A 27647-nucleotide genomic window follows, 5' to 3' on the forward strand; every position below is an offset into this window, starting at 1 on the left:
ATGCTGAGGGCTTTTCTCTTGGAGATATCACACACCAGTCTGGAGAACTATGGAAAGAGCAGGATGGGTTTTATGTGATGCATTGTGTTCCCCCAAATTTGTGCATGGAAGCCTTAACCTGCAGTATCTCACACAATAGTTGTATTTGGAGATAAGGTCTTCAAAGAGGAGACTAAATGAAAACGAGGTTGTGGTAGACCTTCATCCAATCTGGCTGCTGTCCTTATAAGACAAGAGAATTTACATAGAGACACCAGGGATGTGCACACAGCAACAAGACCGTGTGAGCAACAAGACCATGTGAGCGCGCGGAGAAAGGCATTGTCTACAAGCCAAGAAGAGACACCTTTGGAGAAAGCAACCCTGCCATCACCTTGACCTTGAACTTTTAGCCTTCCGAGAAAATAAATGCCTATTATTTAAAGCCCTTAGTCTGCAGTATTTTGTTATGGCAGCCCCAGCAAATGAATACAAGGGACTCCCAGGGAAAGAGGGTCCTGGGGACCCCTGGTGGGCGCAGCCACTCACCCTGTAGTAGTCAGTGCTGTACACGTCCCGGGACATCCCGAAATCCCCGATTTTCACCAGGAGGTTCTCTCCGACCAGGCAGTTGCGGGTGGCCAGATCTCGGTGCACGAAGTGCTGGGACGCCAGGTAGACCATGCCCGCGGCTATCTGCTGGGCAATATGCAGCATCTGGGATTGTGTCAGCTCCGTCGGCGGGTTGCCTTCGGCCATCAACACGGCATCAGGCCCGTGGGCCCTGTGGAAGGCACAGAAGCGTTGCTGAAGTTCCAGCACTTTCCTCCAGGAGCGCTGTCTCCCAGCAGCGGCTAGGGCTCAAGGGCAGCCTGACTTAGCGAAAGAGCGGGGGTGAGGGGGAGATGCTTCACCCATAGATGTACCCCTAAAGCTTCAACTCCCTGGAAATCTAGAATTCTCGGGACCACGTGGGTCCGCATGGTACCCTCCTCGATACACACACACACACACACACACACACAGGTCTGATTTTGGGGGCTCTGGAGCTAGTCTGGCACTGGCACTGGCCAGAGCCCTGACTCTGAGAGGCAGTAGTGCAAAAAACCTGAACAAAATAAAAATAAAATAAAAATAAACCAAACCAAAACAAAAACCAGAACCAAACCGCAAGGGGAGAGTTTGGCTTTCTTGGAGTGATGGTTCACCATGTCCCAGTGGGAGTCCCAGCCGTCCCCTCCCAGCTACAAGGTGCAGCTGGAACACCCTCCCCCACCCCTCTGCTGACCTGGGCCAATGCCTCCAGGGTGCCCCCACTGGGGCCAGAGTTTCCAAGCTGTCCTGGTCTCCCTCAAGCCCACCTGAGCAGAATCCCAGGGCACCCTTTGCCTGGACATTCATTTGCTGTGAAAAATGCCCACCCCTCCCCCCTCCTCCAGCTCCACCTGTGCACTGGCCACCACATGGAGAGTTCTAGAATCACAACACATTGTTTCTTTTACTGGTCCAAGTTTTATTTTTTATACTATGGCGGGGTGGGGGCGGGGAGTATGGTATTTTATATCTTCTTTTTCTTCTATCTTGTGCACTTGGCCTTTCCCTAGCCCTGTGATGACTTAGGGCATTTCAACACCGGCATGCTTCATCCAGTACCAGGATGTGCCCTCAGCCCCGTCCCCTCTCTGGAATCCTGCCAAGACTGGTGTCACAGGCCCCTGATGGCCTGAGGGGTGCTGCAGGGCAAAGAATAAAGGGTCCCTCTCTTCCAGAAGCCGTTGCCGAGTGGTCAAAGGGCTGCTCCTCCCAGAGGCAAATAAGGGAGAAGATTTCCTTCAGGACAGCTGGAAGCACTCAAAATCAATACAGAAAATTTTGAATGGATTTTGAAGTAGATGATCCCACCTGTAAGGGTGTGAAGCTGTAGGAGTATTTGAGGGTTAGAGTTGTCCCAGAACACCCTGCTCCTTCTGCCTCTCCCCGCACCGGCCAGCCCCACGTCAGTTGGCCCATTTCCTGCTGCAGGTGTAAGCCCCTTCTTCCCGGCTCCAGCCCCCAGTGATTTCCCCCTTGCTGGATTTCCAAATCCATCATTCTTGTATTCTCGGAGAAAAAACACTGGACAAGGAGGAGGGGAATTTTCTGCCATCAGGATCTAGGGAAGACTTTTAACTTGTCCAGTCGGTGATTTTCCCCGTCAGTCAAACAGAGGGATATTAGGCTAAATGATCGTGTAGGTCCCTTGTATCCCTAAATATCCGGGTTGAACCATTCCCAGGGAGGAGCTTCCTGTTTTTGTGCCAGGAGGTCCTAGCATGGTTCACCTCTATAAAGTGTGGGTACCCACTGCACCCTCCTAAGCTCTCTTACGGGAGTAGTAACTGAGACTGGGCATGAACAGAGCTTTGTGGTCTTTCACAGAAAGCCAGCGTTAAAGATTGCTCAAAGGTTGTTCTTTCCCAGCACTAAGTGCGCAGAGGAAGGGGGGAACGTCTTCACTGATCACAGGAGACAAAACCCTCACTGTGACTTCAACACCAGCAGAGAGACCTAGAAGAACACACGAACTGGGAGAAATCCTAAAACATCCAGAGGATCTAGGCCAGGATGGAATCTTCATAGATTCAAATCAAATCTGGCTCACTTGCCAGAACCTTATGTCAGCCCCAGGAATCTGGGCCCTTCTAAGAATCTATGCATTGCAAAGACTCCAGAGAAGAGGAGAAGTCTTAGGGCAGGTTCCTGCACTGTAAACCAGTTGTCTCCTCTGCTTGCTTTTGAGTATTTGAACAAGACTCCTTTTAACGGGAGAAGCCTTTGAGCAGAAAGTCCTGCTGTAAAAAGAGGGCAGGCAATTCTTCTAAACACGTTCTCAAGAGGAGTATAAATAAAGTTAACACAAAAGCCCTCTGCTTCATTCTCCAGGTTACCCTGAAGCTCCTGGAAATAAAAACATATTTTTACCTCTTCTGGAAGAACATGACTTAAAAGGGGAAAAGTGCCATTAGCACCCTGGCTGGGGAAGCAGGAGGGTTCAGTGGGCTTCTAATGAGGGAGGCTGTTCATCTTTCCTTGGCTTATTCTCTCCAAGTGTGGGTTACAGTGGGCACTTAGCCACGTGGTCCGGCTCTGAATTCCACAGCATGCTACTTTCCTTCTGATTTTTTTTCACTGGCTACCTCTAGAGGAAGCAATGCATGATTAAAGCTCTGGGCTTTGCAGCCAGAGGCTGTGGGTTTGAATCTCAGCTCTATTACTCAGGGTTTTTTTTTTTTTTCTTAACCATAAAATAGAAATGATTATAATAATAATTTATTAAGTTTATACAAGTTAAACCATTTAAAAGGCTCAATAACATTAGCTGTTGTTGCTTGCAAACTTGTTGGAAGGATTCTGGAGAAGAGATTCTAGAGGAAAAACTGGCACCTCTTTGCAAGCAAGAACTATGTGTTTCTCCTCATTTCCCAGTCACCCTAGCACAAGGTGTTGGTGTTTGATGTATGGCTTTGGAATGAATAAAAAAGGGTGAGAGGACACTGTAGACATCTGCCTTTATAAGGCAGAGCCAGTGACACGTGGGGACATGGTCATGGCATTTAGGGACTGGGTTCCCTTCCAGAAATGGAGGACGGACTGTAGTTCACAGTGTGCATTATTATGCCTGAGAACCTGCTTCTTGGCATTGAAAACCTCTTGCTACCCGAGTTCAGCAGATTCTGAAATCGAGCGGGAGAGATTTCTAGTAACTCCATGCCTTGTGCAAGACGCCCAGGGAGAATCAGGTGCCTGTTCCTTCTGGAAGCAGGAAGGAGAGCTAGGGAGAGATTGGCTGAGCCAAAAGTGAAAGGATCAACACACACACACACACACACACACACACACACACACATGCTCTCACTTACACACATGCTCACACACACACACATACTTGCATACATGCACAAACACAGTAGGAGCTCGCAGAAGCATTTAGTTGCATCTAGCTGAATATGTTTGGGGTATTATACTCCGGTTTTGGAAAGCACCATTTTTAATTAGAGAAGTAGCCTAGAACATGGGAACAAGGGGAAAATAGTTCTATGAGCAACTAGACCTCCACCAAAAGTAGCTTCTTTTCCTCCTTTCACATGAGATTTGAAAGACAAAATCTGTCATCATTCCCTCTCCTCTTTCCTGCAAGGAAAAGTGCTGACACTGAGTAAAGCATCAGGATGACCGACTCTGAGAGCCGAGAGTTGGCTACAGATTCCTAGTGTCACTGGTAGTCCCTCCCCCAACACCATCATAAGCAAGGCTGAGAAGGGGGACCCATACCAGTAAAGGACAACTAAATTATATGGGTATTCATGAGCCTCATAAAAGTGACCCAGAAGGTACAAACTGCATAATGACATTTCCAAGCACAGCAGTACACTGCCCCCCTCCACCATTCTCTCAGTGACAGACTTATTAAACATCACAGTTTCTGAATTTTTCAGAGGCTTCCTGGTGCCCATTCCCGCAGAAAGCCCTTTCCAGGAACTGGAGGAGGAAGAGAGATCGAGATGTCACTGTAACAGAGGTCGAACATCCCCAGGATTGCAGATCCCTCAACCATGTGGCTGTAGGGACAGTATCTGTTGATCGTCTATTATCACAGTCATCCTGACACTAGTTCTTGATGTGGATAGTATTATACCCCTTTCACAGTTAAGAAAACCGAGGCCAACATCTTTCCTGTTTCTCCTCAATTATGCTACCTGCCAAGACACCACAGGTTGAGAGGCATGTTTGAACGAATACAGCTTGTTTGAGCCACAGATGACATACAGAGGGTCCTGCTCAGGCCCACCTGGGAGTTGAGGCAACTGGAGACCCACCCAGGAGGACGTGGCTGCTGATATAGACGAGGAAGGAGAATGTAGTCTCCCAGCCCACACTACTGGGACCATGAGTTCTTCATGCTCGTAAATGGGCAACTTCCGTTTGTACCTCTGCTCAAGGCAAATAAAGGCACTGCTTGGTTCCCTACCCCAAAGAGTAAGTCAGTTCATTTTTCCTGTCCCTCACTTCTCCTGTGTCCTCGGTTCCTTTCTCTGTACAATGTGTTGGTGTTGTCACCAGAGAATGTTCCAGGGGCACCCCTGGCCCTTCTCAGGAGCTCCCTGTCCTCTCTCTCTCAGGCCGTCTGAACAGTGGAGGCCTGCTCCCTCTTCCAGCCCCTTGCCGAGACCTCCCCCCACGCCCTACCTGAGGAACTTGTTGAGGTCCCCGTGCTTCATGTACTCAAAGACCATGATGAGTGGGTCGCCCTCCACGCAGACACCGTAGAACTTGACGATGTGCTCATGTTGGAGGTTGGTCAGCAGCTCCGCCTCACGGTGGAAGTCCTTGCGCGCGTTGTCACTGGCGTCCTTCAGCGTCTGGGGATGAGGGTGGGCAGAGAGGGGAGAAAATCAACACACCTCAAACCCAGAACGTCTAAGGGAAGGTTGAGTGTGGAGAAGGAAGGCCTCCAGCGGGCCCTGAGTCTCCTAGATGCAAAGGAAATTCATCTCATTCATTACACAAAAGTTGGGAAATGGCCTTGTTCCCGAGGAAATACTGTCTGCATTAAAAACCTGAGGAACGGCCCCTCAGGGTTCTGGAACACATTGCAGTTTATGAAGCGCTCATACAGATGTTTCCTCAGAAGTAACAGACGTGAGCTTTTCAGAGTCTTCATCCTTTTTATCCCTCTTCTCCCCCAATTATTACCACAGACTCTCTTCCATTTTGATACCCGTTAAGCTTTCAAGGATGCCATGTGCCACTCACTTCTGCTCACGTAACTTAAAAAACTTCATATTATGGAACGGCTCTGTAGACAGAAGTGCGTAAGGAACCCTCACGTACCCATTTTCCAGCCTCGACTGTGATCATTGTGCCCGGTTTATTACATAACACTTTCAAAAGCCTTCTCCCCCCGTGCCCACGCACACTGCCGGCTCAGCAAGTGCCCCCATCCAGTCAGTGCCAAACAGGCCATCACGTCGCCAAGATGAAGTTGCCCGGGATCATGCCAGCCAGGCTCTGGTGCCTGTACTTCTCTTCTCAGAGCACTCCACCATTGCAGTGTCCTAGGGCAAAGCTGGCATTTGTTGAGGTCACACACCTGTGCTCAGCTCCTGCCCTGGGTTGGTCACAGAGCCAGAGCTGTGGTGGCATCAGGAAGATGGTGACCCAAGTCCTGGCCTCAGGTGTTTATGGGCAAAGAGGGAGGTATGTCACCTTTATAATTAACTCTAATTCAAGCGTGGAACACACATCCTAAATGAACTAGCTCACCTGCATCTCTGTCCAGTTTGATCACTTTTCTTTTTTTTAAGATTTTATGTATTTGAGAGAGAGAGAGAGGGAGAGCACAGAAGGAGAGGGAGAGGGAGAAGTAGACTCCCCCGCCGAGTAGAGAGCCTGATGCGGGACTCGATCCCAGGACGCTGAGATCATGACCTGAGCTGAAGGCAGACTCTTCACCAGCTGAGCCTCGCAGGCACCCCCGTCTGATCACTTGATATGTCCCTTTTCCGGAACAAGTCTCCACAGCTGTCCATATGACATCAGGCCAGGCCTCCCTGTCTCTGCTGGTGTTCGTCCCTCTGCCTGGAACCCTCACTCAGTCATGGTCACTGGGGTCAGATGTTGAACAATGACCCCACGAAGGTGTCCACATGCCAATCCCCAAAATCTATGAATGTTACCTTCCATGGCCAAAGGGACTTTGCAGAGGAGAGTAAGTTAAGGGTCTTGGTGTGGAGGGATTATCCAAGTGGGCTCCAGGTCATTCCACACAAAGGACCTTGGGTGAGAAGCGGGGGTCAGGAGAGAGCAGATATAAGGGTAGAAGCAGAGGTCAGACAGAACACAGGTGTTATGCTGCTGACTTAGAAGAAGGGGCCACAAGCCAAGGACTGTGTATGGCCTCCAAAACCAGAAAAGGCCAGGAAATGTTTTCTGTCCTAGGGCCTCCAGAAGGAGCCAGCCCTGCTATCACCTTCCCTTTCACTTAGTAAAACTGACTTTGGGCATCTGACCACGAGAACCATGAGACAAACCATTTGTGTTGTTAGCCCCTGAGTTTGTAGTGATTAGTGACAGCAGCCACAGTTAAGGGACAAGGAGAAGGGATGCCCACAGGACTCTTGCTGGTAAAGGTGGCATGTGAGTACATGAGCCTGTTCTTTGGAGACTCATCAGACCTTACCAGTGTTAGATGGCAAATGTGAACATCCCTAAGTCACAAAAAATTGAACCCTGGAGCAGAATGAAAGCACTGTCATCCATCAGAAGTGTAATGAGTTCGAGACTATGCACTACGTCCAGGATCAAAGAACACTGCCAGGCCCCTGGTGGTCCTACTCTAGCTCGCTGCCTTGACTCTGCTTTCCTGGGGGGGGACACCCCGGACGTGGGAAGCTTCTAGACCTTGGGATATGCCATAAGTCAAGGTTTCCATGCTAGTGTCTGAGGAAAAGGCTCTGGCATGGAAATTAGCAGCTAAGACACTTACTAGGACACACCCTTGGTATTAACACCTGCTGGGAGGGTCTGGGCATGGCGGACATTCAGCTGCGGTGCAGTCTCAACAGGTCCCGTCCACCCCTCCAGGAGGACCCTTCAGAGCTGTCCTGAGTAAGGGGGCTGGGCCTTCGGAGACTCATCCCAGCCCACCACTGGTTGGAGACCAGCTCAGAAGGGGAGAGTGACCTTGAGTGGACTTCCTGAGTCCCCCTAGGTTGCAGCCTTCTCAGCAAGCGAGGGAGCAAGTCCTTCATTCCCAAAGGGGGCAAGAGGCTCGTCATCGAGTCTGCCACATGATGAGCTTGCGCTATGTAACTTAGCCTGCCCAAGACTGCTCTCCACACAGGAGGGCACGGAGGACTAGGCAGGGCCTGCCTCACCTCAGTGACAAGGAAACATTAAGATGACAGAGGCAACAACAAGGTCACCAAATCTTTTCTGCTGCAACCTAGCATTTTCACAAATTGCCTTTAGCCGGATTTGAAGCTTTCTCACCAGGGACGACCTGACCCAGGTCGTTTAGAGTTTTCCTGAGGCTAGAGGCAGTTGTGTCTTATGCCAAATTCTGGAGATACCCATTGAATAAAAGGGCCGGGTGGTGGGGTTCCCCATTCTCACCTTAGTATGTGGTTTTGAGAAGGGTCCCTTCAGAGTACCTGCTTTGAAAAGTGAGATGTGGTCCAGCAAATACTCAGAGAGGCTATAAAACTTTGGTAGGGTTGTTGCCGTGGAGACTACACATTTCTTCATGTAATAACAAAATGAACAGTGGCTGAGAGCCTGGGGTTTGGGGCTTTGCTCCCCGGAAGCTCTAGAAACAAGCGATATACCCTCCCCAACTCAGCCCCTTCATCACTGTTGCATAGGGACATGTGAAGTGTTTATCTCGCTGACTTGTTTAGGTTGGTTTTTAATCCAACCACTGTTTTGTTGAATTCCTAAGTAGGAAAAAAAATCATAGTTAAGGCAAGCATATAGACATGGAGGAGATGGATGTTGTCATTGGCTGGGACAAAATACACACACGGGAACGTCTCTTACCCTTGGACTTGAGTTATGGTTTTAGGTAAGCGTCTGTCTCCACTACTTCCTTTGACAGCAGAATCCAGAGTTGGGCAAATAAAAGAACCCTTGACCCACGAGGTCTATGTAAACTAGAGATAAAAGAGCACCAGGAAAGAATGAAAAGTGGGCGTTCTGGTAAGGTGGTGTGTGGGTCCAAGTACAGGCAGAGAAAGTAGGCAGGAGGATATAAGGATGAAGCGGAGACTTCCCGAGTCACTGGCTCCTGATGTGCTGGCCACAAATGTTTGTGCTCTCCTTCTAGTCAAAATACAGGTCCTCACAATGGTGGTACTCAGAAAGAAGGTGTTCTAGCTTAGAGTTAAAAAAAAAAAAAATCTGGATTCAAATTCTGACACTGCGCTGGACCTCTCTGAACTCTGATTTTCTCCCCTGGGGAGTGAGGGAAACGAGATCGTCTACTTCACTGGGTCATCGGGAGGACTGAGTGAGGTAGTGTAAGCTGAGATGCCTCCCAGGGTCCCTGGTAGAGAACGACATTTGAAATCAAAACCACAATGAGGTCTGCATTCGATTTGCTCACACGAAGATCCAGGGAGGCCAAAAGATGCATGGATAAGGCACGGAGATGGCCCACCATGAGAGCAGCAGGCCCATGGCACCCCCCATTCCCCTCTGAAAGCCCTTTGAAGCCTGTGGTGTCTTCTCAGAGATCAAGACTCCTTACTCAGAGGCTGCCCTGTGTCGCTGAGATAGCTTATTTGTGGGGCCTCGGCCTGTCTTTAACAGTGAGTTAGAGAAGGCCCTTTAAGCCATCACTGCAAGACGGGAACAAATTCTGTACGTAAATTCTTTTCTTAAGTTTATCTATATAGCATTGATTCAAGAACACTAGACTGTGTGTATATGAGTGTGTGTGCAAGTGTGTGTATATGTGTGAGAGAGAGAGACAGAGAGAGTCAGGCAATGGGGTAGAGGAGTAGGATGGAGAGAAGACAGGATTTTCTCTGGGGGAGGACACCAAACTAAAAGAGCTAACGAGCATCTAACATTTCCATTTCCCCAAAGGAATCTACTGCAGGAAGAGATCATTCTCCGTGTAATGTCAGAAGCTATGCTTCAGTAAAATTTTTAGATTTAAGAAAGATTTAAGAAAGATTTCACTATTCGTGGGGCGAGTGCCTCTCACAAACCCTAGCTTCATCCTATGTACCCATCCATTTTTGCCTGTTGGGTCCTTTTTCTAAATTATGATTCAAATCTATTTTAAGAGATTCAGAAAATATGGCAGTAACAAGTTGGGCAAAATCATCTTCTGAATTTGGCACTCAAAGGACAGAATTTTTTTCTAAGGGTGGAACCATAGCCAGACAGCAATCAGAAGCTGGAAAAATCCTGCTATCAACCCTATTTATAAAAATCATCTCTGTTTTCGTACCATGACTGATTGTCATTTTACTCAATTAAGGGAGGCTTGGCTGGTTCCCCGAGTCCTTGGCAATGGACATGAGGTGGCAGCTTCCCTCGCTGACAATCGCCTCCACTTTGACAGGCATATTTGCCCCATCATTGAGCATTGCTATTTTCTTACTCCTGGTGTCTTCTTTGTAGCTTCGTTTCTTCTTATTCCTGGTGAATTTCCTGACACTTCAAAGCTACCGTCCTTTCTGAAGACATTCTCAAGGGAGAGGTCTCATCCAGAGCTACAGTGAGTTACTGCCTTGAGCACACACCGATTCAGAGTTGGAGGAAATGAACAGCATGCGGTAAACTTCAGCACAGAACCGAGAAACTAGTGAAGGCAAAATAGAAGTCAGGGGAAAAAAATGAAGGGAAAATTAACATTCCTCTCAAATGCATCCATGAAATATTAAGGCTAACTAACAGGAAGCTAGTAGGAGAGGCAAGAGAGCTTATTGGAAATGACCTGTGTGATTGAATGCTGTAGGATAGGATAAATGATCATGCATTTCAAAGTGCAGGTGGTTTAGGAGACACAAGGTTAAACAGAGATTGCATTCTTTTTTAAAGCACTGATCTTATATTCTTTTCCTATAATTTTTTTCATCGAAGAAACAAAGTTAAGCTGAAGGATAAGAAAAGAAGAGATCATTATGGTAAGACTTCATCGTGCCCAGTGCCCACCACCATGCTTAAAACAGAGGCCAGTGAGTAATCCCCCATAGGAAACAACTCAGATACGTAAGAATGTCTGTCAATGTGCCTAAGTTCTTCTGGGTCAGGTTCACTGGGGCAAGACCTGTTGACTCTTCTGATATCTCTTAGACCTGCACTGTTCAACAGGGTAGCCAACAGTCACAAGCAGCTGGTGGTCATTTGAAATATGGCTAATCCAAATTGAGATGTGCTGTAGGTATAAAATACCCACCAGATTTTGAAAACTTACAGTGAATAAAGCATCTCGTTAATATTTTTATATCAACAATATGTTAAAATGCTATTTTAGATATGTCGAGTTAAATAAAATGTATGAATACAGTTATCTTCATCTGTTTCTTCTTACCTTTTTAATGTACATACTAGGAAATTTAAAAATACAAATGTGGCTTGCATTTGTGGCTCTCATTGTATTCTGTTGGACAACCCTGTTCCATAAAAGCTACCTCAATAGGCTATCGGTGGGTCAAGATGACTTTTGGGACTGCTGGAAAACAATACTAAACTGAAATAGCATTAAGGCAGATTCCCTTCTTGTAAGGTTCTCTTGGGCAATGATTAGCCAGGGGTTTAGAGTAATCTATAGTCCCAGTGCTATGAGATTCTTCTAACTTATAGGGTCTCTTCTGAAGAATGGAGAAGAAGCTTTTATCAAGTTCTTAAAATTGTGAACTTTGGAAGACTACGTTGTAATAAATTCAGAGACAGGATAGAAAGAAGATCCTAACAACCAAGGAGGGCTCAGTAGGTGGCTCTCCTACATCCTGACAAATGTAAAAATTAACAAAGTGATTATATGAAAAGGAAATTGATCGCACTCAGTACTCACTGTGTACTAGAAACCAACATTCTGTGTATATCAACTCGATCATATGTAACTGGCCTTTGCGAGGACTTTAATTATGTACCAAGTGACAGCTTCAAATACAAGATTCATAGCCAGGGTGTTGATTGCTGCTATCTTTATTTTCACAGCCACGCTAACTCTTACAGTTTGGAATCTAACGAGTCGACCATCCAATGGGAAACGCAAGGCCAAGTCCTATTTCACACGCCTTAAAATGCTTGCAATAATTTGGGTGGCGAAATTGACGGCTTCTGTGTGCATATTACATCAAGTCGCATATTATAAATGCTAGTCTTTGGAAGACATGAAACTAATTCGTAGCAACAGAGAGATATTGACTCAAAGGAATGAAATAGAAGTTGTCCTCCAGTAAGGAGAGCTGCAATGTATCTACCGGCTTTAAATACAATTGAAAATGGGAGCTGATTTCACTAAAGCTGCTGATGGATCATGGTAGACTGGGACTCAATCGGGAGCTGGGTTATCATGCTAAAGTCAATGAAAAAGCAGCACAGCTACTGAGAGGCCCATGTTCTAGAGATACAGAAGTGTGAAATGAAGTCTCCAGCTGTGTTGAATACCAGAGGAGTCCTCATTCCAGTGAAATGCACTGTTTGGGGTTTAGCATTTCTGAGAAGATGGGGATGAATTGGAGATGAGCCAGAAAATAGGGTTAATAAGACCACTTAACAAGACAAAAAACAGACTTCCCATCACAGGTTAAAAGTTGAAGTTTCTGGAAAGCGGACATTGATGGGGCAAAGTAGTTACTGGAACCTACCAGACTCAAGCACAGGCACAGTCCTCACCAGGAAGATGTCACTCTCCCTCTTATAGCCTATGTGAGTGTGCATGTAAGCATGCGCATGTGTGCATGCACACATACACACACATACACACACACACACGCATGTGCGCACCAGGAAAAAATGGGCTTACACTAAGGTACAATAGAAATCTATTTAAACAATGTCTGGGCCATAAAGACAGTGAAAGCTTTTAATGAGCCACTATTAAAAGTTGGATGGTTTCTATTCCTAGAGACTTGTAAAAATGGGAGTCGATAGCATCTTCTGCAACACTGTGTCCTGTTAAGGTACACAAACTCCTTTTTTGGGACAGCACTAATGAATGTTCTCTTAAATATACTCATCTTGTCATCTTCCATTTCCATTTTGTGGGGACAAGGATTTCACATGCCAGTATCCATGGAGAAGTGGGAAGGGAGCACAGGAAGAGGGAGGAATGGGAGGGAAACTTCATGATTAATCAAGATGTAAGGACTGATAAGGTGACTGCCACAAAAAAATAAAAATTGAAAAAATCCTAAAATGAGAGAAAGAAAGAAAAGAGCCCCCTGTCTTAGAGATAAATGTGCCTTGGAATTGATGAACTCTTGATTCCCTTTCTTGTCTATGGATTGTTTCACAGTTCCAGAACAGGAAAGAAAGAGCTTTCCTTTTGGAGCCCTTATTCTGCCCTATCCATGTTCTGAGACAACTGGCTCTACTTGCTTCTTTCCCCATAGGGGGCCTCATCTGTGCCATGTGACGACCTTGGATGGTTGGGTCACAGGTAGGTGGCCTGGTGTGAAGATGGAGTGGAATCACTGAACACACAGTCTTTTCCTTCTTGAGCTCTACAGACCGGGAGGAACAGCTCTTCACCCTTTTTATCAGGGATGGAATCTTTAATATTCCTTCAGGGAACCATGGCTACCCACATTCAGTCTCTGTGTGTCATGTAGACCTGACCTCACCTTCCATTTCCAAGGATGTGTATGTGACCCAGGCCTGGGTATTCAGATTATTATTCAGCGAGTCAGAGGACCAACTCAACACAAGCCAGTAGAAGCTGTCCCTTGGACTTCGGTGTAATTGTTGGGGAAGAGGAGCTCTCTTTGGGGTTGCTAGGATGGCAGGATCTAAGCCCAGAACCATTGCTGCCAAGTCTTTACCACAGTGGAAAGGAGAGAACCAGTCTGGGAATACAGTCAATACAGAGGAAAGCCGAGCCAGGAGATACATACACGAGAATTGATTTTCTGGATCCAGCAGTACCTGAAGCAAGGACACTACTAGCAAGGTTTTCCAGTAGCTTCAGCAAATAAATTTCCTTTTCTGCTTAAATCAGCTTGAGTGAGGTTTCCCATGAGCGTGCTACAACTGTTCTTATCAAAGCTGATAAAGATGTTTTGCTTATATTCACTCCAGAATCCAGTTTTCTTTATTTCCACCTATTTCCTTGAATTGCATTTCTACTCAGAAAAATGCCAAAGTGTCTCTCGTCCTTACATACAGATGAGCACAACTAACACATTCCTTTGCATTACTTGGTAAGTGGCATCATGTTGAATTTCTTCACTTGGGGCAACCAGGGCATGTGCAAAATTCAATAAGTAAAAAATGCGGCGCATCACAAGCATCAGACTGTTGGGGAGGCCTGAGTTTTAGTCCTAGATCTGACATTAAGTGCCCTTGTTCAAGCTACGTGACCTTGGATGGGTCATTCGTCTTCTCCAGGTTCCCATTTCTTCATTGGCAAAATGTGGGAGTTAAGCTAAAGAACATCGGTTAATAGCCATCCCGTCATTCATTCAACAAGCATTTATTCCACGCTACTAGATATTGGACAATGTGCTAAAAAGCATGGTTCCCACTCTCAAGGATATGTCACTCTAATGGAGGAGACATGCAGTCATGCCATTGATGAAATAAGCTCACAGACACATATAGAATTAACAACCTTGACAAATGCCATAAAAGACAAGTACAGATGCCTTAATGGATATGATGGGGAGGTCTGACCTAGCTGGCAGAGCAGGCAAGGGGAGGTCTCTCCTAAGAGGAGCAACTTGAACAGAGAGTGGATGGATTAATGGCAGCTGTGTGGACCGAGGGGCTAAGGTCAGGCTCTCCAGACACAGTAATGGCAAAACATGTTAGATGCTACTTAGGGTCTGCAGAACGGCAATGTACCAGAGCGCTCATCAGTCAACTCTTCCAAAACCCTTGATGAAGAAAATCAGAATTATTTCTTCCGTTAACAAGAAGATACTCAGAATCGCGAAATGCAAAAATTCGGAAGGAAGAGCTTGTTGAAGTCAGATCTCACCATTCCTGGTCTCAAATGTTTCTGTAGGGTGCCTCTCACTCGTTTTAACTTACACCTCGAGGAAGTCACTCGACTTCCCTGGGTCTCGGATTTCTCATCTATAAAACATGAGACTTGGGTTCTATATAATTTCCAAAGTCTGTCTTGCATGCAGCATTTTTGTGTTTCTAGAAATACACCTGAGTTAGTGGAGAGGGGGAGGAGAGGCCATGAATCCGACGACGCGCACTTGCGGCTATATTTAAAAAACAAAAATCAGCGTGCATTCATAGTACAGGAAAATGTTGTAGGCATTGTAGCTATCGAAATGCAGGTTGGATAGAGCCAAAAATAGTTAACGCACCCACAGCTAATGCAGGGAAACTACCATGAAGCGTTTCCTTGGTAATTGAGTTACTTAAAGGTAAAGTAACTCATTCTGATCAAAGACCAGTTCCTCTGCTTCTCACCCTCTTCATGGGTTCTGCAATTGTGATTCAGCGTAAGGGGAAAAAAATGGCTGTTGCATCCATTTCACTAAAAAACGAAGGTCATCCAAAAACTATCAAGAAAAGGTCACTCTGGTTGGCTCCCAAACGGGGAGATAGTCTAATGGGAGAGGGACGCTCAGCCCATGTGGGCTCCTGAGTGCCTTCAGATCACGTCCATCTTAAACCGGTTCCTGCAGATCCCTCAAGTTCTTAAAACCATTTGGGGCAGGCGATGCCACAATTTACAGGAAACTGACATCTGTCAGTCTGCGTGCAAAGCCCTGGATTTCAAACCAGTCAGCTCCTTCTAGAGAAGGAAAGAGGACGATAGCTGCTATTTCTTAGACGCATAATCAATGCTGCAGGGGTTGCTAGGCAACGGGCAGAAAGCCTGTCAAACATCCCTGGGTACCTTCAATGGGAGAAGAGCAGCTCCAGGAGCAACTTTTCAGAGGTGACAGGCTGGGCGGGGCCCCGGAAGGGGCATTCTGTTTGTCTCATTCCTGAAAAATTTACTTTACTATGGTTAGGACTAAACCATAGACATTTTCCTCCAAGGTTCAGGGGATAGTCTTTGAACACACTTCTAGTTGGGCAGCACCCCGCCGGAAAAATGGGCCGGTCAGGAGGGGGAGAGCAGCTCTGTAACGGGTCCGTGTGCTATTGTGATCCAGCCGTCCTAGAGCTGGGGAAGGTCTGGCTTGTGCCCTGCGGGGAGCTGCAGACTCTGAATCCCGGGAAGTGAAAATGGGTACCCTCTCTGAAGCTAGAAGTCATTCAGGCAAACGTAAGCAAAGCCTCTGATAGCAACAAGACTTCACAGGCAAGGTCGTGGAGAGGAGACGTTTTAGGTGTGCAACCTTGAAATTGAAATGAATTTTTGAGCTGCAGGCGTTTTTGTCCTCTCGGCTTGAAATAACAGTTTCATTTGAATTTCAACAAGAAGGAACGAGCCCACAAAGATTCAGGAGTTGATAAAGGGGAAAATTCAAGTTCTTGTTGGTTTGGTTGATTTTGGGTTGGTTTGTTTCTAGCAGTCTTGTTTCACAAGCGCTCACCGTAGGTCATGAATTTGCCAACTTATTCGGCAAGAGGACAGGGTCTTGCGTCTTCGTCAAAGGTGGGATTTGGGCTGCGACTGGATTCAAACCAGAGAGAAGCCTCAGCGGTAATGGCAGTGGGAGATGAGCCTCGGGAGCAGCAGGCTGTGTGGGCAGGGTAATTGTTTACACCGCACTGACCCTGGCTGATGCTTCGTTAGGACCAGCCCAGGCCCTGAAACCCTGTCCTAGCATGTGTTGGGAAGGAAATGCGACACATGAGTTGAAGGTGACCCAAATGTAGCTGGGGAACACCCTCTCTTCAAGGGCGTTCAGAGAACAGTGAAGCAGGCAGAGAATACAGAACAACAATCAAATGAAAGGCTTTCCCCACTAAGAAATTTGGTGCCTCTCTCTCCATATCTGGCTGAGGTCCCTCAGCTACTCCTACACTGTCATCTAGGATTCCCTAATCTCCCAGAATTTTCTCACATTCCAAGATGCTCACCTTGTGACCCCAAGAATCAAGAATCTGAATTCAGAGTCTGAAGGCCTGACTTAGGTCCCTGGTGGGTCTCCAGATATGTGGGAGAAAACATGACTCTAGAATGGGAATCCCTGGTCTTCAATGTCCTTGCGTATAACTCATGGCTAGATTAGGATCAGATTTTCCCTAAGCTGCTTCTAGCTCTCATATTTTATCAGTCTATGAATCTACAAAAATAGAGGCACCTTTTGGTCCCATTTATCCAATGTGAGGGGAAAAAGCAGCAGAGGAAAGCAAAGACTGCAGAGAGAACACTGCCAAATGTTCTGAACATTTTGTGCTTTAAAAAATAAACTTTTTGGGTAAATGAAAGAAAAGAGGAAGCAGTCTCAATAGCAGGAATAACCACCCCTCCCCCCAACACCGCCCGAGTCATGGAGGGATTCTTATTTTACACCTTTTACCCCATTTGACCTCCTATCTTTCCAGCATCTTCCTGTCTCCTCTCCTCGGCTCCCTCTCCCTCTCCATTTGCCTAGCTTAGTGAGATGATGTTTACTGATATTACATTTACCCTCCCTAGAAAGTTCTGTCCTTTATTCGTTCCAAAGTGCAGCTTTTAGAAACCTTTGGTGAGAGTCTAAGAGCCTCCAGGCCACTCAGGTTGGGATGATATTCGGGAAGCAAATGCACTTTTTCTTCATTTGGACGAATTTTAACAGAAAGTGTATTTAGTCCTCAGGATGAGTAAGTTCCAGAAGTTTCTCTCCCCTCAATTACCTATTATGTATACAGTAGAATACTTTGATGCTAAGTACAGCACTAATGGAGTAGACAGCTGACTTTTAAACATGAAGTTTGTCCTGGTTGTAACTAGTAAATGAACGCTACATTCTGTTTGGCAGAAACAAAGAAAACCCAATCATCTTCCGTGAAGCCAAGAAGCTACATCTTATTATACTAGCCAAGCCCATATTCCTTTGCCACTTAATTCATTTTATAAATATAGGTCTCTTTTAAGTCTTTTACATATATTATTCAATACCTTGGTGAGTTGGGATTTTTTTTTGTTTTGACAATGCATATGTAAAAGATCTGCTGAAGTCTTTTGTGCTATTTTTGTTAATTCCTATATTTTAGAGAGCTCGGTGGAAATTTCATCCCCTCCAGTAACATTTATCTTACTGAAGACCAGTTCTCCTTTTTGAGTTTTGGTGGGGGGGGGCAGTGGTGGGAATTAGGGACTTTCAGCCTCCATTATTTCAGTAAAACCTTGTGTCTCCTGGGATGTTGGAATCCCAAGAGATGCCATCCACCGCAGGACGGAATCATGCCGCCCTGTATGCAATCCTGGGGCTCTGGGGACATTCAGGAGGGACAGGGTAAGTTGTAACAGAAGATGTCAGCAGAGCAGAGGGCTGAGAGGGAAAGCGGACTCCAGTCTCCCTCCTAGGGCCCCCAACCGAGGACAAGCTACAGCTGAGCTTGGCAAAAACACTGAGCAATCCAAAGACACAGATTGAGGCTCCAAAATGTGTCTGGGGGAATTCTGTTGGACCTTACTAACCTCCACCAAGTATCCAGTTAGCACTGACTTGGAAGAGTAGCCCAGAGCTCTCCACAGCCCATGGACTGGTGGGTCGCCCCTGAGAAGAAGCTCCAACAGTTACATGTGCCCCAAACACCCTTCCCACTGTCCACTTAGTTCCAGAAAATTCGAACACATCCACCGGAGCAGACATAATTTGCTCCTGAATTGGTCAACTATAACATGAAATAACGTTACTTCCACACGTGAGTGCAACCATGGATAATGAGACATTCTGGAGTGTTCTCTTACCTTCACTGCCACCAAGATCTTATCCTGCTCAGGACAGAGGTTATAGCATTCAGCTAGGAAAACTTTTCCAAAGGCTCCTTCGCCTAGCTCCCTTTTCAGAACAATGTTATGTCTCTTGATGTGCTGAACAACTGTAAAACAAAGACAGAATGGAAATTGGAATCGAGGCACGCGGAGGTGACGGCGGAGGGTAGGAATCAGGGGCCCGCCTCCTGAGCTTCTCCCCTCTGCCCCAGTAAACCGAAAGAGAGGCTCAGTACCCATCCTCCCTGTGCACCCCAAATAGCTGGAAGGAGGTTACACCAGCGTGCTCTCTGGAGCTCAATTATTACTTTCACTCGAACTTAAGAAGTGACTTCCCCATTGGCTACAGAATGTGATTAATGAACTTCCCAACTTAGGAGAAGGGAGAAATGGGAAAAGATGAGATATTAACAGCAGACCTCTCACAAGCCAGATGCTTTGCATATACTGTTTGTCGTGTGTCTCGTGGGGGAAAGGCAGAGAGAGAGCCAGGAATCCCTATTTCTTTGTTAAGATGCCTCAGATTTCTAGAGGGGAGGCTCAGAGGAAACAGAGGGAAGAGGCAAGATCTGGGCATGGCTAATTAGAGCTTTGTCCTCCTGGTGAACTGGGCTTGACCAGGGTTGAGACTCTTTTCTGATTCCAGAAATGTCTAGACCATGCTACAGCTGGTTTCCCAAGCCCTTTCTAAGATCATGCCTTAGTCTTGGCTCTCCAAAGCCAGGTAGAGACAAGAATAGATGCGTGGCTGGAAGAGAAAATATTTCCCCCTCTTGTCTAGAGTGGGCCAAGTCAACTCATCTATACGCCTTCCTGAGGAATAAGGCAGGAGGCCACCAAGGCTCTCTGGAAGCCCATCCGTTGCAAGGAGGAGAGCAGAGCGAAGCATTGCTCAGAAGGACAGAGCCAGTGGGAAGTCCAAAAAGAGACTCTGTGGAGGACAAGAGCTGTCATGGCAGCTTGTTCCTCTTCCCCCCTGTCAAGTGCTCAGCCCTCAGCCCAGGCTTCGGCAAGGTCATTAGCCGGCATTCTTTCCAGGGTGCCTCATCCTTGAAAGGCGGTATTAAAGAGAGACTGGGAAGCCTTCTGGAGCTTGGAACATGTCCCTAATGGTATTCTCTCGTTTTACTCCCACATCCCTGGGAAGCATCTCTCTCCGTATTTTGTAAGTGGGGAAACTGAGTCTGGAGAAAATTCAGTGATTCTCAGCGTGGGAACGGAGGAGTTGAAATTTGAATTCGGGTCTGTCTGAATCCAGAGTACATGCACGAAGTTGCTTTTCCATAGTAAACTGTGTTACACATGGCAAGAGAAATAGAAATATGTAAACAATAAAAAGTAAACATACTCTCCCAGCTTCCTGTTTAGTTCACCCTTCAAAGACCAGTTCAAATTCTCACTTCCTGAGAGGGTTTCCAAGACAACTCTGACCATCAAAGACCTCCTTCTCTGACTTCATAGTACATCATGACTTATGCTTAGTTGAATTCTGGCTTATCTCGCAATTATTGCACATCTGTAAACACCCTGAGACTAAGAGCAACCCCGTCTATCTTCTATAATCATGTGTAATGCCTCAGGTGCTGAGCCTGTAGAAGATTTATTACTGTGGTTTAATTTGATGATCTTTCTTAAAAGCCTTTTTTTCCCCCCTTGAATGTGAACTGCACTTTGAAAACAAAAGGAAATACTAAGCATATTTCTATAATTTAAATAGTATAAACCTGTCATTCCACCCAAGAAACAGACTATCACCAGTATGGTGAAAGCACCACTATGCTACCGTATTCTTTCTTGATGGTATCCACTTTCCCGCTCTCTTCCGGGGGTAATTACTAGACTGAATTTTGTATTAATCATTTCCTCCATAGGTTTGTTACTAATGCTATATCCCTAATGAGATATTGTTTGACTTTGCTACGTAAATGGAAAGAGACAGTTTGTATTCTTCCACATCTTGCATTTTTCACTCAACGATGTCCTTGAGATTGAGTTACACTGAGCTACAGTGTGTATAATAGCAATTCCTTTGCTTTTACTACTTTATAATATTCAGAGAAAGAACTATACCACCACTTATTTATTCATTCTATGTTGATGGATCTGCTCTGCAGTTTCTTTTTAGATACAATTTCTTAAAAAATGCAAGCAGTGATTAAAGTTTTGCTGTAATAGGATTTTCCCCCTGATAATTCATGTGGTTTGGAGCTATGACGGCTTCCATGAGCCTCTGGGAACTCAGGGTGATAAAAAATCAAAAGGTCTTTTATGAGCAACAGTATTAATGAATATAAGAATGTATATTAATTTCTCATGCTCCAGTAGCAACGGCTGAATTTAAGAGAAGATAAATGTGTTCATTAGGTAGAGTGCCCATATAAAGAGACAAACGTAATTCTTGCAGAGAATTAGCTGCCATATTTAAATCTAATATTTAACTTCATGGTTGTCACACGTTCATTGAGAATTAAATTGTCACTTGATTTACTTTCTCACCAAATCAAGGCAAGTATTTAACTTTTTTTTTTGGCTTTTGATTTACACTTTCTTTCTTTCTTTCTTTCTTTTTATTTATTTATTTATTAATTAATTAAAATTTTTCCAAACAGGAGAAGAAGTTGGTAGAGAATAAGTTGAAGTTTATAAAGCTATAGATAAAGCCACAATTCTATCTCCTTTAAAACTAAAATCAATGGCACCAGTTTTCCTATGCTGACCTTGAAAGCAGTATGTAGGCACTAAAGCAGCCTAATTCTCCGAGGTCAGGGGTGGGGACAAAATCTAACCTGAAGCTCTCACATCACTGAGCTAAGAGTTTCTTCCCAATCTCTTCTAAGAGAGCACTGGGACTCGTCCCCACCTGCCCCATCTCCTGTTTCCCTCCATCACCACTGGAAGTCCTCAGAACGTCTCAGGGCAACCCTCCTTATTCAACCTCTTACTCCAACACCACTCATCAGTGCCCATCTCTTCACCTCTCTTATAGACCCTCCCACAAGGCCCTCTGGCCTCGTTTCACCCACCAGCTCCCTATATCCCCAACCTCTCCTTAGGTCTCCCTCAACCTCCTTGACTCATACAAAATCTTGGCTATGCCCCGAAGAGCTCCACGGCCTCAAAGGGAGGTCACCCCCAACCTTTCCCCAAGTACATGAAGGTCCATGTGCCTGACTTCTGACCACTACCCATTTTCTCCTGCCCCAGCTATCTCAGAGATCTATTTTAAGGATCCAGCAGTCTATTCCACTTCTGCCCCCTCATTGCTAATTACTCCTCTTACCCATTGATCTCCCAATTTACACTATCCCTTTCCACCCTACTCATGCCATCATTCCCAGTGACCAAGGCACAGAGACACTTAGTAACTTGCCTAAGCTGCAGAAACACTGGGCTGCATTTATCTGAGTCTTTTATTGGTGTAGCTAAGAGCCAGGCGCTGGGAGGTTTGGGTTGGCTGTCTGGATGGCATTAAGGTGACTTTCTTTGGGAGCAAGACTGTCTTAAGGAAGGAAGGAATGCACTGATGCACATTCCTCACAAGCTCTTGATTTTGCTGAGGATGAGCACTGGGAATCACACTGTCTTAAAGGGCCCTGTGAACACTTGGATTTATTTGATTCAAAATATTCTGACTGAAGTGAGTCTAAAGATCCCAATGATAAATAAGCTATCAGGTAAGCATGTAAAATTTTTACATGCTTCCTTTTCTGGGATCAGTCAATTGTCTGTTCTTAACTCCTGAGACATGAGTAAAATAATCTCAAACCCAACATGAACAACTAATAAAAAAAAATATGAAAACACAAACTCTAGCATCGGTGTCTTCCTAGACTTGGAGAAAAACTCAAAACAACAGTTGATTTAAAAAAAAAAAAAGTTTTGTAGAAAAGTTTCTCTTTAAAACTTGCCTTGCCAGAAGACAAGGAGGTATCAAGGCGAGATGGAAATACACCAAAGTCATGTGCTCTGCAGACTGATCTATGTCCCCCGATACAGTCAAAACAAAGCACAGGATTAAATTACTGCACAACTCAATCTACTCTATGGAATCAGAAAGAAACTGAGGACCAGCAACGGTAATCAAGATGAGTTCCTGAAAACTATCTGGACATCCTTGCCATTAATGGAATTTTCCAGAATAGAAATTTGGTGCCCTTGGCCATTTGCTTCCTGAGGACCAGAAAACTGAGTAGATCTCCAGTTTCATGTTAGTATCACATTACAACCCCTGACAGATGTGTTTCCCCCCAAGTACCTTCAGTAGCTCACAGAGATGCCTGCAGGTTCAGATGGTTTAAATCAAATTCCTGGTATTGATAACCCCAGAAGCAGATAATCTCTATAGACACACGGGCTATAGATGAAGTATTAATCTCCATCTACATCCATTACTACCAAATCTAAAACTAATGAAATAAATATATAAATAAAACTACCCACTTAAGGGTGAAATCGAAAATGTATTCTTCCAATTTCCTCAGTAATGGGGTTTCATAGAAAGCTCCTTGGCCTAGTGGACATATCCCGCTTAGCCTATGACCCTTAAATTGAGTCATTAATTGAAATCTCTAATATATGCCAAGTACTAAGTGATCTACAGTTAAAAGGAAGACTATTCTAAAGTTTGAAGCAGAAAGGCAGAAAGTAGTATGTCCTAGAAGACAACATTGTACAATAGATGTGATCTCTCTGTTTCCCTACAGATCCGAATATAGGGTCAGCCTCAGCAGATCCATCTCAAGGGACTGGATTCTATGATAGCAAAAAGAACTTCAACCTCCTCATGTTTGGTAGTCGCAAGTGAGGGTCAGAACAGTGATGCATCTTTCCCGGGGCCACACAGCGAGGAGGTGACTGAGCCCGGACTCTCTAACACAGGCCCCCATTGGAGACCCACCCAAGGCAGCCAGGGCCTCCTGGCATTAAAGTGGAAATAAGCATTGCTTCTAGTTAATATATCTCTTCTATCAGAAATACTTGAAACACTCATATGTATCATCTGAATGGACAAAGCCTCTCGTAAGGAGGAATTTCATCAGAAAACTGCTAACAGAATAAGACAACTACAAAAAGTGAGAAATGAAACTTAAATTCCTTGGAAAAAGCTCAAACTTGATTTTTATATAGGATGAACAAATGTCATTTACTAAATATCTTAATGTCTGTTTCACGGGCAGCCTACTGAAACAGGTAAAATCACCCACCTTGTAAAAATAAAGTTGCATGAAAGACTGGAACTATGGTTTTGAATTTCATCTACATTTTTATCAAAATACAAGGTGGTGCTAAATTGGAAATAAATGCAATTAAGACCACAGACATAAAACACACCAGGACAAGATAAGGCCAAATATTCATAAATAATATTAATGATGAAGAAGAACATGGATTCATCCTGAGCTCTTCTTAAGTACATTTCAGCAAAAATCCCAATGTGCATTACCGTCAATTAATTTTCATATCTCCCCGAATGAGGTCAACAGTCACATTTATTTTACAGATGACACCACAATTAATTGACTTACTGGTGATCATAGAGCAACCCACTTATCCTTTTCCAAGTGCTATTTCCAGTGAAATGAGGATACGGGGAGGGGCCTAACATGCACGGATTGCTATTATGGGCCAGAAAATGTGTTGAGTTTTACAAGAATTATCAATCTTCATAGTAATCTGCTAAGGTATCCTTACATCCATTTTCAAATTAAAGTAAAAAGAAGAGGATCAGGTGAGCTAAGTAACTCATCCAATGTTGTACAACCAATAAGGGGCAGAGTTAAAATTTACTCTACTACAATGTTCTACTTTGCCTTGGCCTTCTGATAGAAAACAAAGTGAAAGAAAAGCCAGATGAACTGGACTTTTTCTATCTAGAGATACGTGGGTCGACTTTTGCCAGTTTAGTTCAGTTAAGTTTTGACTAAGCACCTACTATAGCCTGGGCATTTTTCTGGGGCCCAGTGAAAAGGATGAGCAAAATAATCCCTGTCCTCACACAACTCACAACCTCAAGGAGCAGAAAAATACGCTTATATCTATCATATCTTTTCTTAACACTTTTGCTTCATTCACAAAAGATAGTAGGTACTTGATGGACCATGCAAAGAAAAACAAAACACCCAAATAAAAACTCGAGTCAGGGAAAGTGGAATAGAAGGCCAAGACAAGATGCTAAGTAGAAATGCAAATGTGCAGATTCCAAGGGTCCCACGGGGTTATGAAAATTAAGTCATAATTTGGATCCGAGCTTCCTGGCAGCAGAAACCAAAAGAGAAACCCAATAATTAATAAAATGTGGATGATCCAGAAGTAAAAGCTCAAAAAATCCTTATGGTAAGTGAGATTCTTCATGGCATTTAATTTTTGAAGGAATATACCAAATGGATTTTACACAGGGGATCAGGGTCCTCAACAACGCCCACAGAGTAAATAGTGATCTTCGTAAGAAATGAACACATAGCACAATAGCCACCCTCAGAGAAAACAGTGCAAGGTATGATGGTATCCCATCAGAATGGCACAAAAACCAAGGTCTAGGGGCATGCTCAAGAATGCCTTGGGGATGTGATATCCCGACACCCGCTGCTGGGCCTAGAACACATCAGGCGATCAACACAGAGAACAAGGAGCCATGGGACCAAAATCAGAACCCAAGAAAGGCAGGAGAAAGGGCCAGGAGTGAGCCTGCTGGGGCACAGGAGTTAAGTGAGAAGTAAATGGGAAGAAAGGAGGGAGGAAACTGATAGGAGAGATTCCTGGGGAAGCCACTGAGGGCAGAGTGGGCAAGAGATATGGAAACATTCTGAGACAGAGAATAGAGAGTTTAAGGGAACCGCCTTCTGAGGGCCTCACTCTGCTGCTTGCCACAGCATGTGGCCACGGAAGGAGGAAGAAGACTTCCAGAGATTCCCGAGGGGCGCATTAAGCACAGACCATCATAAGCTTTTAAGCTAAGCCTGCCATGGGGTCCGGTGACGGGCAAAACAGTCTTGCAAACAATTTTACATTCCCGGGAGGGCACCAACTAGCTACATGGCTGCCCTAGACAACATCCAGCAGCAGCAAAGGACCCTTCCATCCTAAACCAAATTTTAGACCCCGTGCTGAATGAGAGCAGGGCAGCTGTGGGGGAGAGGAGCGGGAATGGAGATTATTGAAACCCTAAATCACAAGGGATAAAGGTGATGGGGTTATTTGAACTTAAAATCCAAAACCTTCTTCTAGAAAATATCCGGAGAGGGGGGAAAGCCCCAGAAACCATCTTTCAAGCTGTGAGACGGAAGGGAACACCACACTTCAAAATACACATACGGCACATCCTTCGCTTTGACAGCCCCTAACAGCCAAAATTATATCTGTTTTACACACTGGCAGGTGGTGGAGTTGGATTGATTTGCCCTGACAGCCCTCCCTGCTGGAACAATACTTGTCAGTCAGCCCCGGCAATGTTTATATTTTCAAGAATAATTATGCCAAGTGATTGCACAAAATCCTGGCAGGTGGGCAAGAAAGTCTTATCTGTCTACCCCTCTGACCGTGTCCCTGACCTCTAATGTTCCTTCCCCTCCCAGGGATGGAAAACATCCCTTTCACGACCCGCGCCCACTCCTAAGCTGTATGCACAAGCCTCCATTTGAGAGTTCGACACTGGTGCCTGTCTTACCATCTGGGACCCTCCATTCCAATGACCTCCCCATGCAAACTTTCCCCCCTTCAGTAACTTCAACTGGTAGCCATTACAGTTTCCTAATTCATTTCTTCAAGATCGTTGGGTTTTTCCAACGTACACAGATGTGAATGCTCCCATCATGCAACACATCTTTAGCTGTGGGTGAGGGTAATTCTGAACTCAGACTGGCAGGCATTTAGGGCTTCCCTGACCTGTGTCTAACGTAAACATAGTGACTATCTTCTTGGTGCTCACAATTTAGCACACACATTCTAGATCACAATGGGATCAATGGTGATGGGAAGGACAAGCAAAGTGCTAGGCAAGTGGGCCACTCAGGAAAGGCTTGTGGAACCACTGAGCCAACCTCAGAAATGCAGACTGGAGTATTTTTTTTTTAAAGATTTTATTTATTTATTTGACAGAGATCACAAGTAGGCAGAGAGGCAGGCAGGGTGGGCGGGGGGGAAGCAGGCTCTTTATTGACAGAGAACCCAATGTGGGGCTCCATCCCAGGACCCTGAGATCATGACCTGAGCAGAAGGCAGAGGCTCAACCCACTGAGTCACTCAGGTACTCCCAGATTGGAGTATTTATGAGGGAAGCTCTAAACTCAAGAGGGAGCAAGGGCTTAGCTTAAGGTACAGTGGGAGGCCAGTGGGCATTTTATGAGGTCCGGAATTCCATGCCAGCTTCTCAGGCTGCTTTCCATGGCCCTAGCCTCTGCCCCAATTCCAGGAGAGCTCATAACCAACAATATATGGCCAATATCTGAAGGATGGGGGGCAGGATTTTTGGGTACATCCCAAAAGTTTTCCATCTCTAGAGGGCTTTCTGTCCAATTAATACACATAGCAGAGTCTGATGATATTTCCTCTTTAATATGCTTATCTTAGAACTCATATTTTGGAAGGTAATACTAGTGTTTATTTTCTTCAAAGGATTTTGTGATACTTGTAGCATCTTTCAATTCCTCCCCCCCACCTCCTCATTTTACCATTTAAGCATCTATGTGAAGAAAGCTGTGTTGGGTGCTGTGGAAGGCCTAAGGATGAAGAAGGAGAAGAGGTTGTCAGTGGATGCTAATTACACCTCTGCTGTGTGCTAGGCATTGTGTTAAATGCTGTACATACATTATCTTCTTGAGACGTTCTGAAAGACTTGGGGAGAGACATCATTGTCTCCTTTTAGGGAAGGTAGTAACTGAGTCCTGGAGATGTTCAGTAACTTGTCCACACAGCTGGAAAGTGGGCAAGGCAAGCTCAGACTGGTTTCAGAACAATGCACTCTCCCCCAGGAGAACATGGCTCTTTCCCTCAAAAGATGGGCAGTCTAACAGGGAGATGAGGCAAATATACAAATAACAGTTGTCAAAGGCAGAATATCAAAATGGCTATGACAGATGTAAGAAATATAGGGTTAAGCGTATCTAGAAGAAAA

The 27647-nt window shown here is 45.2% G+C and overlaps 1 protein-coding gene across 2 annotated transcripts in view; it reads right to left on the minus strand.

Moving 5' to 3' along the window:
- Window positions 1–27647, minus strand: part of NTRK2 (neurotrophic receptor tyrosine kinase 2) — a 318349-nt gene that overhangs the window by 62223 nt on the left and 228479 nt on the right. For both annotated transcript variants that reach the window (XM_032840565.1, XM_032840563.1), the window contains 3 exons: window positions 18515–18645; window positions 5206–5378; window positions 529–763 (listed from right to left, as the gene is read on the minus strand). In XM_032840565.1, the coding sequence (XP_032696456.1) occupies window positions 529–763; window positions 5206–5378; window positions 18515–18645 (539 nt within the window). The remainder of the gene's footprint in view (window positions 1–528; window positions 764–5205; window positions 5379–18514; window positions 18646–27647) is intronic.

The sequence above is a fragment of the Lontra canadensis genome, unplaced genomic scaffold (assembly GCF_010015895.1).
Source record: "Lontra canadensis isolate GAN:19392208 unplaced genomic scaffold, GSC_riverotter_1.0 scaffold113, whole genome shotgun sequence".
In the NCBI taxonomy this organism is placed as follows: Eukaryota; Metazoa; Chordata; class Mammalia; order Carnivora; family Mustelidae; genus Lontra; species Lontra canadensis.